The sequence below is a fragment of the Vidua chalybeata genome, chromosome 9, assembly GCF_026979565.1.
Source record: "Vidua chalybeata isolate OUT-0048 chromosome 9, bVidCha1 merged haplotype, whole genome shotgun sequence".
NCBI classification, from domain to species: Eukaryota; Metazoa; Chordata; class Aves; order Passeriformes; family Viduidae; genus Vidua; species Vidua chalybeata.
In genome coordinates, this window is record NC_071538.1 from 1,213,575 (window position 1) to 1,229,481 (window position 15,907).

At 51.1% G+C, this 15,907-nt stretch overlaps 1 protein-coding gene across 1 annotated transcript in view; it reads left to right on the top strand.

Moving 5' to 3' along the window:
- Nucleotides 1-9,186, top strand: part of TADA1 (transcriptional adaptor 1) — a 31,258-nt gene extending 22,072 nt beyond the window's left edge. The window contains exon 8 of the mRNA XM_053950106.1: nucleotides 6,562-9,186. Coding sequence (XP_053806081.1) covers nucleotides 6,562-6,633 — 72 coding nt within the window. The 3' untranslated portion in view covers nucleotides 6,634-9,186. The remainder of the gene's footprint in view (nucleotides 1-6,561) is intronic.
- The last annotated feature ends 6,721 nt before the right edge of the window (nucleotides 9,187-15,907 follow it).

The window sequence follows — 15,907 nt, forward strand, 5'->3', positions numbered from 1 at the left end:
AAGACCTCTGAGATCAGCGAGTCCAGCCCATGACCCAGCAGCACCACCTTGTCACCCAGACCGTGGCACTGAGGGCTCCACCACCTGCCAGGGCAGCCCACTCCAGTGTCCAGCCACCCCTTCTGTGTAGAAATTCCTGTGAATGTCCAACCTGAACCTCCCCTGGCGCAGCTTAAGGCTGTGTCCTCTTGTCCTCTCAAAACTAACCTGGGAGAACACCCAAACCCCACCTGGTTGCAATCTCCTTTCAGAGATTGGTAAGGTCACCCCGAGCCTCCTCCAGGCTAAAAACCACTGATCTCTGGGGGACACCCCTGATGTCTGGATGCCAAGGGGATGTGGCACCAGTCACCACCACTCTCTGGGCCTGGCCATCCAGCCAGCTCTTAACCCAGCCAAGAGTGCTCCTGGCCAAGCTGCAGCTGTTCCAGGGAATGCTGTGGGGGACAGTGTCACAGGCTTTGCTGAAACCCAGGCAGACACATCCACAGCCTTCCCTGCATCCACCAGGTGGGTCAGCTGGTCATGAGAGGAGATGAGGCTGGTGAGGCAGGAGCTGCCTTTCCTAAGCCTGTGCTGGCTGGCTCTGCCCCCTTGGCTGTCCTGTGTGTGCTGTGTGACTGCACTCAAGGTGATCTGCTCCAGAACCCTCCAAGGCCAGGCTGATGGGCCTGTCGTTCCACACATCCTTCTTGTGGACAACCTCCAGTCATCTGGGACCTTCCCAGTTACACAGAATTGATCATAAATGAGGGAGAGCTCATTTCCTCCTGCTTCCTCATGACTTCAGGATGGAACTGATGCCTTGAGAGGCTGCCCTAGAACAGAGACTAAACAGAGTTAAAGAATAAAGTAGGGATTTATTGAAAGGCCTCAGTGGATCCACCTCAGGCAGCACAGAAGTCCAGCCAGGGCTGCACCCAAGGATGAAGCAAAATGGTCACAAAATGGACAGGCGGTCGTGAGGTTTCACACTTTTATAAGTTTTGTTCCATTTGCATATTGGGGTTAATTGTGCAATTAGAGCTTCAGGTTATGAAATCCCATCCTCCTTTTTTGCTCTCTCCACTTCCCCGTGGTTTATGCTCTTGGGCCTGAAGCTCATAATGGTTGTCCTCGGTCTCAAGCTGGAACAGGATTGTTTTGTCTACCCACCCTGCGAAGAGAACTTCCTAACACTTAATATGAAGCTCAGAGCTCCACACCTAGGCAGCACAGAATCTGAAAAAACATGAAAGCTGAAACTTAAGGCATCAAACCCACCCAGTCCTGCTGAGCACTTGAGCTCAGTTCATCTCGGTGGGTCACGAAGCCACAAGAGTACAGGAGAGTCACCACCTGAATGGGCCCTGCTGGGGCTACCCCTGGCCAGGTGCTCTCACAGCCCCTGGCCAGTCACACGTGGTGGGAAACGCTCCTCCAAAGCCTGAGGAAATGCAAATACCTCCCTGGGAAATTCCCCTAGGCCCACTCTCACAGCCCATCTCTGGCCATGTGCAGCCCAGCAGAACTTTGCTCTGTGTGTGTGGAGAGGTGGAAGTGACAATGGGGATGCCTGGGGGGAAAAGGGCTGAAAAGGGGGAACTGCAGTCGGTTCTCTGAGGGCTCTGCACCCATGAATAGGGTCCACAGCAAGCCTCATATGGTGGATGCATGACAGAGCAGTTGCTCTCCCACCACTGCCTCTCTGTGAGCTCATTTCCTGCAGTTTGTCTCCTCTTGGGCAACCTGTGTGCTGTAAATTATAGAGTCATTCAGCTTGAAAAAGAGCTTTTTAAGGTCAGATGTTAGCTTGGCACTGCCTCAGAGAAATGTCACATCCAGTAACTCTAATGAGTTAATTTTGTGGGAAGGCACAGGAAACCTGAGAAATGCAGAATTGTTTCTCCTGGAGTTAGCACCAGCTGGGCCGTGTGAGCTGATGCTGGCTGCTGGCATGTGTAAGGCGCAGAGAGCAGATAAAATGCTGCTCCCACAGGGGGTTAAGCCATTACTGACTGCAGAGCTCTGCTGTCAGTGACCTGGCAGCCCTAACCCTAACCCTGACACGTTGGCTTTCCAGCTGTCAGTAGCCGGAAATCCACTTTATTAACTCGATTCCCTCCATTCCTCCCACACGACCCCTCGGAGCAAGTCATGCTTCGTTCACCAGGCAGTCACCAGATGGCGAAGGAAGCTGACAAAATGGTCCCAAGATTTCTCAGCTCGTGCTGATTTTGAGCCAGGGGAGGGCACAGGCAGCCAGCCCAGCAAAGCCACCCAGCCCCGCCAGGGTTCTGCAACCACGGGTGCTGCCATGTGGCACTTAGCAGTCATTAAATTTGTTTAAGCTGATTATTTGCTGGATTAGCAGATTGCCAAGAGACTTTTTGAGCCCAGGAGGCATCAGCTTGAGAAGAGGTCTAAAAGAAAACCACAGAGATCTGGACTGGTGAGGAGGAGAGGGGAGACAGGCGGGCTCAGTTCATGGTGACTTGGACAGAGCGCAGCTCACAGGGCTCGCTCCGGTGGTTCCCCTGCCACTCTCTTTTGCTGGGGGCATCACTGGGTTATGGCTCCAGGGAAATTTCTCCCTGCTCCCTGCATAGCAAAGCTGCTGGTTGTGGAAACCAGCTAGTTATTGTTCCTTCAGCTCTCATGAAACCCAGCAAGCACAGAGACAGAGGGACCGGTGTTTCTGCAGAGGCAAAAACTGCTCAAAAATAAAAACTGCCCAAGCAATTTGTGGTTTGAGACAGCAAGTGCCTGTGGCACCAGAGAGCTGCAGCTCAGATGCTCTGGGTTCCCTGATCCTCCAGGCAGCTCTGGCTGGGCACGGACACACAGTTCCCTCAGCTGCTTGCCTCCTTTCTGAGGCCTTAGAGCAGTGCTGGGGCTCCTCACAGGCTTTGAAGCCGACCTGGGGCAGCCCCTGCAGCGAGGGCAGGGTGGAGGACAGCGCTGGGACAAGGCTGTGTCCCTGCTCCACAGGCAGTGCTCCTCTCCAGGAGCTGGTGGCCAGCACAGAGAAACCCTCTGCCCCACAGGACTGTCAGCATCTGACAGGCTGGGGTTTGCTTTTTCATCTTTAAAGATTTCAAAAGCCTTGAGGATGCCAGCACTGGGTTGCTTGGACTTTGGGGAAATCACAGCCTTAAGCAGCACATTTTTACCCCAGATTTGACTGCATGCAGGCTGTGTTACTGAAAGCCTACAAAGGGCTCTCACAACTCCCAGCACCAAACCCCCCTGCTCAGCTTGAGGGACACTATGCTGAGACAGGAGGGACCACTTGGAGCCCACTGTCTCTGGGGTGTCTGCCTGAGAGTCCTGTAGTGGTTTGGTTTGGGACTTTAAAGCCCATTCAGTTCCAACCCTCCTGCTACAGGCAGGGACACCTTCCACTAGACCAGGTTCTCCAAGCCTAGGATGGGACATTCATATTTCTGCTGGGCAGCCTTTGCCAGTGCCTCTCTTCCCTCACAGTAAACATTTTTTTTTCCCTAATATCTAGTCCAAATGTACTTTCTTTCAGTTAGAAGCCATTCCCCCCTTATCCTTGAAAAAAGTCTCTCTCTATTTTCCTTGTGAGCTCGTTTCAGGACTCTTTTCAGGCTGAACACTCCCAATTCCCTCAGCCTTAGGGGAGCAGTGCTGCCCAGGGCTGTCAGGTGCACATTTCTGTACCTGTAACAGAGTTAGCCAGAGACTGACAGAGCTCCTGGCCTGCATCTGCCTCTCTGGCAGCCCCACAAGCACCTGGCTTTCATTTCAGCTGGAGGAGAACCAGCCATCTCCATTTCAGAGGCTGGAATCTCTCCTCCACCTCTGCTTTCTCCGTGCCAGGGTGTCTCTGTTGGGGTTGGGCTCTCTCTGGCTGCTGGGGTGTTTTTGCACTCGGGTGTGGCTCTCGGGCAGGGGTGATTCTGCAGCTGGGGCTGCCCACTGTGGTGGGCTCCTGGGAGGCAGCAGACACATGCTCTGCCTAAAAATTTCCAGCTGATTTGAGCAGTTTCAGTTTTTCCATCCTATCTCCTGCCCAAGTCAAAGCAATATTGATGATATCTCAGGGTGGGGAGACATGACTGCACTGCTCCTGGCACTGTGCAGATGGGACTCTTCCACATTATCAGATGAACTCCTCTGGGATTTTTTTTTCTTTTATCTTTTTCTTTTTTTTTTTTTTTTGCTTTATTTAGCCACCCAATACCAGAAGAATTTTTCCAGGAAGAAAAAAACAAAACAAAACAAAACTGATTTTTTTTCAGTTAAGCCTAAATCCAACCCTAAACCCATATCAAGCTAATGCTAGAAAGCAAAGGGACCAAAAGGAAGCTCTTCAGACACTCCTGCTGGCATGATAAGATCCCAGGCAGACAGGGGAGACTTTTAAAGGTCTCTCTTTCATTCCAGTGTCCCTGTGGAAGGCAGGGTGGAACATCAGACAGGGCTAAGAACATCACAACCTTGGGACAAGCGTGAGTGCCATGGAAAGCCACGGGGGCTTTATTTTCCAGCACTAACCAACATCTCTGCCCAGATCTGCAAGGGCTTTGTAGATGGCAAGTGTGCAACTACCAATGACTCACAACCACAAATATTTCTATCCATTAGCAAAATTAGCCTGCCAGGATTAATGTAAGCACAGAAAAATCAGTGGAGGGAGCAGAAAATTGGCTGGGAGAATCTTTGCCTAAAAGATGGGCACGAAACCTGGCAAAGCAGAGCCAAAAGCCTTTGAGATGTGATGTGTTGCAGCTGGTTCTCCTGCCACAATCCACCACCACTGCAGGATGGGGCCACTGGAGGCAGTGGCCTGCCTTCCCCTCTGTCCCAGCGCCAGTGGGCTCGCTCCCAGTGGGACTCACAGGGCTTTCAGCGCCCAGGGGATGTGCAAGAGCGAACCTGAGCGAGGACAGGCTTCCCACCACTTCTCCCTTCAAACCGGGCCTGGCAAAGGTCACAGATGGGCAGAGCCCGCGGCGTTCAGAGCAGAGAAAGCCCCGCTGGCTGCCTCCTGCCCCGTCACCGCCGCCTCGGTGACCTAGTTGAGTCATGGGGGGATGGCAGCCGGAGACATCCTGCACTGTGGGCGGCACTGACACTCTGGGCAGAGCCAGGGGCTCCTCCACAGCCCCACAGAGGTGGGGAGCAGGGTGAGTGGGCAGCCCGAGGCAGGGCCAATCCTACTTGCACCCATGGCACGCCAGCCTGCTCCCCATGCTGCAGTCCAAGAGGTTTTTGTGATTTATCTTCCTCTGGCCAGAGTGGAGGATGCAGCTGATGTGTGGGAGAGATGGCGCTGATGCCTTGTGAAGGCTGAGCTAGAGCAGAGGCTGGACAGAGTTAAAGAATAAAGCAGGGATTTATTAAAGGGCCTCAATGGATGCACCTTGGGCAGCACAAGAGCCCAGCCAGGGCTGCACCCCAGGTGAACCCAAAATGGTCACAAAATTCACAACCGGTCACAGGATCTCTCACTTCCATAAGTTCTGCTCCATTTGCATATTGGGGTTAATTGTCCAATTCCAGCTTTAGCCCATGCAGCCCCATCCTTCTTGTTCTTCTCTCTCCAGCCCACGTTGTTTGTGCTCTTGGGCCTGAGATTTGGATCATTTGTCCCTGGTCCCCAGCTGAAGAAGGAATTGTTTTGTCTCCCTGCTCTGTGCAGAGAGCTCAGCATCCCATAATGTGAAGCCCAGACCCACACACTAAAGCAGCACAGAATGTGAGAACTATAAAAGCTAAAACCTGAGGCATCATTTCCCCCATTTAAAGGCTCGACAAGACCTTTACCTTGTTGAGTCTCTACTCTAATATTTACTAATAATAGGTATTTAATAACAGATGAGTATCTAACAATAATAAACAAATATCTACACAAACATCTAATAACAGATAAATATCTAACAGTAAATGTCTAACAACAGTAATGTCTTGCACAGTCGGGTATCCTGCAAAGAAGAAGAATGACTGTCGTGAACAGTTCCTTGGGCACAGAAGAGGAATCACTTAAAAGAGGTTTTCATCTGCATTAGTCTCTGCTTTCATAGTTGTTTCAGGCACAGCACAGGCTGGGGGTGAGGACAGGAGCCAGGCTCTGGGTGAGCTCCTGCAGGGCCTGGCTGGGTGCTGGCCCCTGGTTCAGCACGCTGAGCCTGCTCAGATGTGTGTTCACTGCTCGCAAGTGCTTTTCTTGCTCGAGTTTTAAAGGAAATACATCCACGTGCTGAGCTGTTGAGTCATGGCTTGGTGTTTCATCAGTGTCACCCTATGGAAGCCATCCCATTCCCACATGGAACGCCGCCTCCATGGGGGCAGGGCACGCTTGGCCTCGTCCCCGGGGCTGACTGGCCCTGGGGCAGCACTGCCGCCCTGTGCCCTCCCAGCACCCCCACGCACAGAAAGCCTTTCCTGGGAAAAAAGCGCAGATTTACTGCTGTTCTTGGCACTAAAGGTTGCTCAGAATTGCGAAAGAAAGGTTGAGACAGACCTTTTTATCTTCTTTAATTTTTTTTTTTCCCTGAAATTTCTTTCTTTTTTTTTTTTTTAACATGCGTAAACTTTTTTTTTTTTTTGCAGGCTGAAGGCCTCTCCAGCTATAAAGGGAGTGGGGCTGGGGCTGGGGCTCTTTCTGCCTGGGGGTTTCTCTGAGGTACAGGCAGGACAGCAAGGCTTCACCTCACCTCTGAGGTGCCACAGGTGGGCTGCAGGTGACCCCTGCAGCCGTGCCCCGCTGCTGAGCTGCTCCCACGGGAGCTGCTGGCTCTGGCCAGCACTGCTCCCTCCCTGCCTGGCACCGACACCACCAGAGGAGAGGAGATGCTGGGAAAAACAAGGTAACCTGGGGCTCTTTCTCCCATGCCCAGCCTTGAAGGGGACCGAGAACACTGGCAAGGAAAAGTTGTCTTAGGAGAAGAAGCAGCTTTCCTCGGATCTGAGAAAAAAACTGTACTGAAGATGCAACTTGAAAGAATTAGTTTTTCTAGGTTCTGTGAAGCTGCAGACAATGAAAAAGCAAAGAGTCCCTAAAAACAAGACGAGGAACAGATAAATTATCAAGATGGAGATGTTGTCAAATCCCTGAGTTAGGATTTTGCAGTCATGCAGTGAAAATATTTAAGAGCCGTTTGATGCCAGCGTGGGAATCTGTCTGGAGGACCTGTCGGAAGGAAAACGAGAGGCATCCAGTGCTCCAGGAATCTGTTCCACATGTGAGCTCTGGTGGCCTGATGGGGAGAGGACACTGCCTGGGTTAGTGCATGTGCCGTGGTGAGGAACTGGGAAACCCTTCCCAGCTGCCAAGCAAGCAGGACGATCAGCACACGGAACTCATTGCAGGATGCTGGGAAGAGCCCTCAGGACTTGTGGGATGTGTGGGGAAAGGGACGAACCAAGGTGGGAGGAACCAGTGGGGGAAAACAGAGGGAAAGGGGACAAAAGGGACTGCTCAAGTGCCTGTCTGGCCTGTGCCTGGTGGTTATAGCACATCCTATCTGCTTTCCAAGCTCTCTTTAGCTGTTTCCCTGCTGAGGGTCTGTGCACAGGCACGTGTGGAGGTTGGGGTACCCGTGATGGGAGGGACACCAAGGGGCAAAGCACCCTGTGTGCCAGGATGGCAGCATTCAGAGAGAGGGGGCTGTGGGTGGCTGTGTGTGCTAGCAGTCGGTGAGCCAGACCAGCTGGAAACCAGGACAAAAGGCTCAGGAGTCAGGAGGATAGAGCGCAGAGACTCTACATCTAAGACTAGCAGCTGGAGGAATTTATATTTCGGGTATGTCTCTTCTGGGCTTTCATCCTGATAAGCCGGGGAGGGGAACAGGATGAGGCCGCTGGTGTTGCTTGGGTGAGGATTGTGCATTTTCTGCCTGTGGCACATTGGTGTGAGCTCCTACCTGCCTGCCTGCCTGCTGAGAAGTGTCCCCTCTCATGCTCCCCCGGGGGATGCAGGCAAGGGAGCCCCAGCCATGCCCCTGAAGCCCAGATACGTCTGTGCCCAGGGGAGAAACTCGTCTGGGCTATTTTTCACTTAAGGACCAGCGAAAGTGGCAGATGGAGAAGAAAACAAACGCAGAGCCGGCTGCAGACACCACTGGGGAGGGGCTGATGCTCAGCCTGCCCGGATTTCACCCCGCTGGCACCCCTTGCGCTCCTGCCCGTGTCCCCGGGGGCCGGCAGCGTGACACGGGCAGGCAGCCAGAGCCTCGGAGATGCGGCCCCGCTGTAAAGGCTGCCGAGCACGGGTGCTGCAGTGTGTAAAACAGAGAAACCTCTGGCCGGGGTTACTCATCTGGGGCTCTCGGTGCCGCCCGGCCGCGCCCCGAGCGGGGAGCGGGCGCACTCATCCCTGGAGCGCAGACACGGGCAGGGCTCCGCAGCACCCACGGGCTGCTCCTGCTGCAAACAGCGCACACGGGCTCTGCCTGCCGGCTTTACAGCCCGGGCAGAGCGATACAGCAGCTGGGAAATGCTCTGCAGCTGCACGGATGGAATTGCCTGTAACAGACCTCTGAACCCGGCCAGCTTAGTTCACTAAAGAATAGAAGTAAACGAGGCCGTGGGTAAGACAATGGTAAGTTAGACTGAAACTCAAACAGGGGACCCCAGCCAATCTTATTTAATCGTGAATGCAGACATCTAGTTAGTTGGTGAGCTGGGCAGGGTTGAGACTTCCACTAATTCAGTGTTCAAGTCTGGGAATTTTGAAAATCCCCATGCTATAAAAGGGGGCATCGATTAATGAACATTGGCTGTTGTGGCATGACCTTGGCTTGTTCAGTCGTGTGGCCAAAGCTGCAACTAAGTGTAACAAGGGGCAAAAACACCCAGAAGAAAACAGAATAATTTGAATTTGCAAGACTCCCTTGCAGCCTCTGGTTTGCAGTTCTCCAGGCTGGAGGCTGTCAGCGGTGGGTTCCCTTCTCCAGGGAGGAACTGGCAACAGCAGATCAACAGGACTTGTTCTGGTATTGAGAATATAACTGTGCTGCTGGGCAGTGTGCAGCCAGTGAAGACTGAAAGCCTCAAGGACTGATCTGCCAGGAGCACCCTTGGGAAAGGGGCCAAGGACTGCCTGATTTTTGGAGATTATGGGCCCTTCCTCATCTCGCCCAAAAATAAAAGTTTAAGCCTACAGAAACCCTGTTGTGATGATAGCTTTTCAATCATTCATTAAAGCTGCACCTAGATAATCCAGTGTTTCGCAAATAAAAGGATTAAAAAGAGAAGACTGAGCCCTTTTTTTTTTTTTTCTGTGTGCTGTGTTAAAACAGAGATTGGCACCAACAACCCAGAAACCCCCCCCCTGCAGGGTGCAGAGAAAGGAAAATCTCCATCAGGCCTTGTGTGAGACCAAGGAGAATGTTGGGAGAGTTTACAGTGGTTTCAGATGGACATTTCCTAATATTGAAATAGTTACAGTGGAACTGTTATCCTGGATGCAAGTGCTACATTTGGTGGGGTTTTAAGTGCTGAAGTTTTTTAGTTGCTGAAGAAGTGGTCAGGGCTTAAGGATTAGTGACCATGATGTGACTGTAGTCAGTATGAGCAAAAGGAGGGCAGCCCCAGCCAGTTATACAGCTACTAGATATTGCAAAAGAGCTAATATAAGTTAGAGGAAATTGTGAGCCAAACTGACCAGGTGGAAAGAACAATAGCTAAATGACTGTGAATGGAAAGTTAATGACCTCTTTAACATGTATTTGAGAGACAGAGAAGGAAACAATTTAGCCAGAAGCTTAACCTGACAGCTGTTAGAAATGAGAAAACAATGTTGAGAAAACAGAAAAGGAAAGAGTTCATAGTGTTCATGAAGGTGAAGCATCACTCTAATCGGTGTGGTTTTATTGACACCAGATCCTGACTCAGCCTCTGAAATTCCACAGCGAGTGGATTAACCTTTGCTGGTGAAGCTGATGGTGAGAGGCAGGTGAAGTGGTATTGCATGCACCCTGATCAGCAAAGGATGCTGAAATATCATCCCAACAAAACACTGGCAAAGGGGTGAAGTGTCTTAGGCAGGAAATGGCACTTAGGCAGGAAAGTGCTTGCTGGGCTTGGCTGGGGCAGGGATAACAACTAACTCTTCTCCACCTCTGCAGTGCAGCAGTTTGAAGTAAATGCAGGGCCATCGCCACCGATTAAAAAGCACAAGTCACCCCAAAACAGAGGCTGGGATTTGCAGACAGAGCTGCTGCAGTCTCCAACATGTCTCTGTCCTAGAAAGGCCACCAGCTCTTAACTCCCTTTCTTCCTACTGCAGTCTCTACCTGCCCACCACCCAACTGCTCATGCTTCAGCTATTTAAGGGAATTAATAAGGCTAAAAAAAGGAAGTACCTCTGCCTGCAAATCCTTCCCCAAAATCTGCTTGCAGTTCTTCTCAAGTTAAAAAGATGTGAACAGGTTAGAAACGCACAGGAAGACTCAAGAGCTGCAGTAAAACCTCATTTTTGGAAGGGATGACTTTGAGACCATCTTTGCTGGCCAAAAAACTCCCACAGGGGTGATTAGGGGAAGCAGTCAGGTGAATGATGGCAGGGCCAGATAGGAAGAGAAACCACTTCCTTAACCCAGAGCAGAGCTGTATCTGGGGCATCAGGGTCTTCATGTCCCTCCTGGGGATTTCTGACACCACAGGAATGAGTGGGAATGGAGCTGGGCTACCCAGATACCTCTGCAAGAGCTCCATTTCTGAATGTCAGCCGTAGAATTCTTTCTTTTCTTGTCACAGATTGTTTATTCTCTGTACCAGAAAAATGTCAAAAGATGTATTTGGTTTTTCTCTGCCAATACCTCACAGCAGGATGGTGACTTAGGGTGGGATTTCTGGCTGAAGCAGCTGTAAGACAAAGGAAGGAGGATGTGTGCGACTAAGTTGACCTCGACCTTTCAGAGGTGCCACACTGAATGCTTATGATGCCTTAAGTTTGAGCTTTCGTGTTTTCCAGATTCTCTACTGCATTAGTGTGTAACTCTGAGCTTCATATAAAGTGTTGGTGAGTTCTCCTCGCAGTTCAGTCACACACAGCAATCCTTTTCCAGCCTCAGAACCAAGGACACCGCTGCAGCTTCAGGCCCAAAAAGTGCAAACAACAGGGAATTGAGGAGAGCAGACTGGGAGGATGGGACTGCATCACCTGGAGCTGGAATTGGACAATTAACCCCAATATGGAAATGGACCAAAACCTATAAAAGTGTGAAAACTCCTGACCTGGGGTCCATCTTGGGTGTAACCACAGCCGGGCTCTTGTGCTGCCCAAAGTGCGTCCTTTGAAGGCCTTTTAATAAATCCCTACTTTATTCCTTTAATTCTGCCCAGCCTCTGTTCCAGGGAGCCTCTCAAGGCATCCCTTAGCCCCAGCCTACTCAGCTGATGGCTCATAAGGGGAGTCCACTCCCAGGAGCAGAACAGCACAGAGAGAATCAGAGCTCAGGGCAAAGACCAGCAGCAGCAGCAGTGGGAAATCTCCTGTCACATCCAAAAAGAGCCAGCAGCTGAGCTTTGGACCCCAGCAGCTCTGCTGTGGCTGGTGGTGGCTGCCAGCTAAGGCAGTGCTGGGAGGGCTCCACTGCTGCCCCTGGGGCTGTGCTGGGAACCACAGAGCTGGCCTGGAGAGCCACCACTGAGCACCAGGCTCTTCCTGGTGTCCGTGCACAAATCCCACCTAGCCAGGCGCCACAGCAGCTGCCAGCACTGCCAGGGGGGCAGCTTCTCATCCTGCCTGGCTTTGCTGTGCCCAATGCACCTCAGCATTATGTCCTCTTGTCCTTTCTCTTGGCCCAGGGACTCTGACAAGCAGGAAAAATGACTGTGCTCACAGCAGCTGCTGCAGGTGTGCCCTGGGGAACCCATTCACTGCTCATCTCCCTGCTGCCATAAAGCAGCTTCCTAGGAAAACCACCAGGGCAGCACTGCGGGATGGGGCACAGTGGGATTTACCCCAGAGAGGTGATCGTGCTCCTCTTTGGGGATATCTCCACACAATCTTGGCTCTGCCTAAATGTCAATATTTTTATTGGTGATTTCACAGCATTTCCACGTTTTCTGTCTCTAATTTACACTGCCAAAACGAGCCTGACTAATAAGAATTCCTCCTTTACTGGCTCAGTGCCTTTGCTGTCAGAAACCCTTGACACACACGCACATCAGCCAAAAGGTGGCTGTACACAAAGGAGCAAGGAAAAGCCACATGCAGTGTAATCAATCACAGAATCATAGAATATCATGAGTTGGAAGGGATCCACAAGGATAACTTAGCCCACCTCCTGAATTTTTAGAGGGACCTCTCTACCTGCCACCTCCAAGAATAACTTTTCAGCTCAGATTCATAATCTATTTTAGCAAAGGAAACATATATATATATTTTTCCAGTTTAGCAACTAAAATCAGCCAGAAATCATCAGATTCTTAGTGTGCTGAATGTGAGAGACATTGGTGTCTTTTGTTCTGATGATCAAGGGAGACAAATAGTTCATGTGGTTCAGAGACACTGGAGCAGGACCCCACAAACCTTCTAGGCAGAAGTCCTTGACTTTGACAAATGAATCTGTCTTAATTATACAACACTTTATTTCTGGAGTGGACAGAGACATTAAACAGCAGTTGCTGGGGCACACAAAAACCTTGCCTTTGTAACAGTTTGCTTTTCTCCCCCTCAAAGGCTTCCTTTGCTATTCTCTACTGTTTTACTAAATCAAACCATGACACCAGTTATTCCTTGCTGGAAGACTGGCACCCGCACACAAGAGGACAACCCAGCATCCAGTGTGAGCTGCATTGCTTGACTGCAGCTGAAATGACAGCTAAAAGGTAAATTATAGGTAAAAGCTGCCAGCAGGAGCTGAGAGGCCAAATCCCACCTGTGAGCACGCCCCCCTTCCTGCTTGGCCTGCCAGAGGATCCCCAAGGAAAAGGGCACACTGCAGAAGGGCAGGTCCAGGGGCACAAGGTCCGTCCTTCCACTTCATTAAAAACAATTGTTGATTAGAAAATCCATTATGCACAATTAAAAATCACTCCATCACCTCCCCACCTGCTGAGCAGCCGTTTCACACAGACCATGCTTCACAGGTATTATGAAAAAGAGAAACAAGGCTATTGCTGAAGATGCAGTGCATTCCCACAGCTGCTCCTCTGCCCAGGAGTTTTTCTTGCCCCACAGGCAGCACCCGGTTTTGTTCTTGGAAGTCCACACTGCTTGCTACTCGCTTTCTTTTTCCTTGTAGCTGTTTGCAAACAGTTTAATTGGTTCTTCCACTGTTCTTCTGGGAAGTTAAATTCTCCTGTATTGTCTTACCCTTTTCCTGACTCAGAGATGGGGCAACTGAGAGGCACTTCTTATCTCAAAGTTTACATACAAATACATACTGTGCAAACCTTCTATCAAACCCTAAAAGCTCTCTACAAATCCATTTCCTACACTGTGTAACTCCCCAATGCCTCCTTTTGAGGAGATGAGAGCACTTTCCCTTGAGAAACGGGGGTTAAATGAAGGTGGGTGCCAGTAAGGGCTGCCCAGCCCTGGTTAAAGGCTTCTGCTCTGTGACTGTCACACACACAGTGTCCCCATGGGCCAGGGGCTCTGCTCCGTGCCCCTGCCCAGTGATCTTGGGCACTGCCAGGCCGGGGCTCCAGCTGAGTCCTGGTGCAACCACAACACTGCAGGATTTAGCCTTGACTGTAACCAACGCCCTTCAGCCAACGTTTAAAATCACTCAGCTCCCCAGTCTGGGAAAGCCCAGAAATGACAGACTGATGGAGGAGATATTGGATTGTTGTCAAAACCAAACAGAGCAGCATGCCTGGTTACCAACCTGCCCTGGTTTCCTTCAGTCCTTGCTGGAAGGAAGCTCCTGCGTGTGCCACCAAGAGGCATTTCTTTGGAAAACTGACCACAGCTCCAGCATGCCCAAAGCCCTCCCAGCCTGCCTGCTCACCAGAATGACCAGCTGACTGCAAAACCCCGAGACACTCCAACTTTAGGGCCCCTGTGGAAGAGGAACCAAAATAATTCTGATGAATTATTCTGTTCTGATGAACACAGCGGATTTTGGGAAATGCTGAGTGTGTGCAGCGGCTCTGGGATGTGTTGGGATTCCAAAGGCCTGGGATGTTTCAGAGGGAGAGCAGGGCCTCTGAAAGCCACCAGGTAGCATGCAAGCTTCTCCTCCTGTGCAAGGCAGGAGGAGAAGCTGAAAGCAACCAAAGCCACGGAAGAGTCTGTGCAAGGGTGTTTGTGATGTCTCTGAATGTGCTGTCCTCTCTCCTGTTTCGGATACTGTGCCAAGGACAAAATTACTTGAAATGCAGCTTTCCTGCTGCCTGTGCTGCTAACTCAAGACACTTGCTCTGGGGGAGTACAGAAATGACAAGACAATTCCAGAAATACATAAGCACAACCTTCACACAGAGGGTTTTTTTAGAGTTTTGGAAAGAAAACCAGTACAAAATCCAGGGTCAGGGAGAGAGGAGACGGAGACCGGGAAGAGCTCGCATCTGGTTCCAAGGCATGAGTGTAAAATGTGAGAATCACAAGGGTTGCAAGGGGTGTCTTAGCTCAGCATCCTGAAGTTTTTGCAGAAACTGAGCAGTGAGCAGTGAGCCCAAGTTTCTTTTCCTGGAAGGAGTAGGTTGGAACCACTCAGAGCAGCTTTCCTGGGGACCTCATCGTCCCTAGACATGATACTGCAGATCCAATGAAGCAAACAACCCTCTTCACATCCCTCCAGCCCCAACAGCCCTCTGCAGCACCTCAAGGCATCCCTTTGTTCCTCTGCAGGGCTTGGCCAAGCCTGGGTCCCATCCCAGCCGGGGTTCCCAGGTGCTGTGTGACCCAAAACGCCAAACTCACACTCTGCATCCCAGGGAGCTGCTCTGGGGCAGCCCCAGCCCTCCTTGCCATGTGCAGTCGTATTTCTGGTGGAGGAAGGAGGGTGAGGGCTGTTCCTGGGGCCTCTCATCAGGCTGGGGCTCAGGCAGGAGCTCCAGCACACCCAGGCAGTGACCAGAGGTGGGAAGGGAACGAGAACTTCCACACCCTTGGAAGATGTGGAAGCGGAACTGTCTTCACCAAGCTTCCATGACCTGTGGTGTGTTCTGCAGCAAGCACTAGAGTGCATCCCTGGCTCAACCCACCCTCAGCTCAGCGTGGGGTGTCCTCACAGCAGGTCCCACCCAGCTGCTGCACTCCCTTCTCCACCTGGTTTATGTTGACAGGAAATATCCTTGCCTAGATGGGAGAACACATCAAAGAACATCGCTCCTGCTTCCTCTGCATGCAGGTTACATGTCAGGACATGTGCCTCGTGACAGGTTAAGAGGGCACATTTTGGGGAAGGGAAACTTTCTGACAACTCATCCCTAGAAGGCAGGCAGGTAATTATACTCCCAGTGGGCTCCATCCTCACCAGGAAAAGACAGCACCTGACTTTGGTCATGATTTGGTAATTTACAGCAAAAAAAAGTCCAGCAAAAAGAGCAGTGGAAAGGGCAGTGCTGGGCTGCCCCCAAAGAGTGATGCAAAGTCTGCTACCCAAAATAAGCACAGGAGATGGTCCCTGCTTCAACCAACTGATATTTGGCAGCTCTGGGTGTCACAAGGAAAAGTCACAGAGACCAGCCAAAGGCATCCCAAGGGACAGGCTTCCCTCTGCCAGGAGAAAAGCCTGCATGGCCAGGAAATGCCCCTTTGGAGGCATTTTCTGGACTACAGGTTTCCAAGTGTGCAAAAGGGGAATTTGTTCTCAAACAGTTCTCAAGTTTCTCCTTCCTATGCTTTTCACAGCATCCCAAGGCTTTAAAACCGGAAGAAAAACGTGAAAAGGGAAGAGCCTGTTTTCTCTCCAATCCCTTATGCTATCCACGTGTCCCACATCCTTTCCTATCCATTGCTTCTGGGCAGAAAAGAGATTTCGGGAGCCTTATAAGA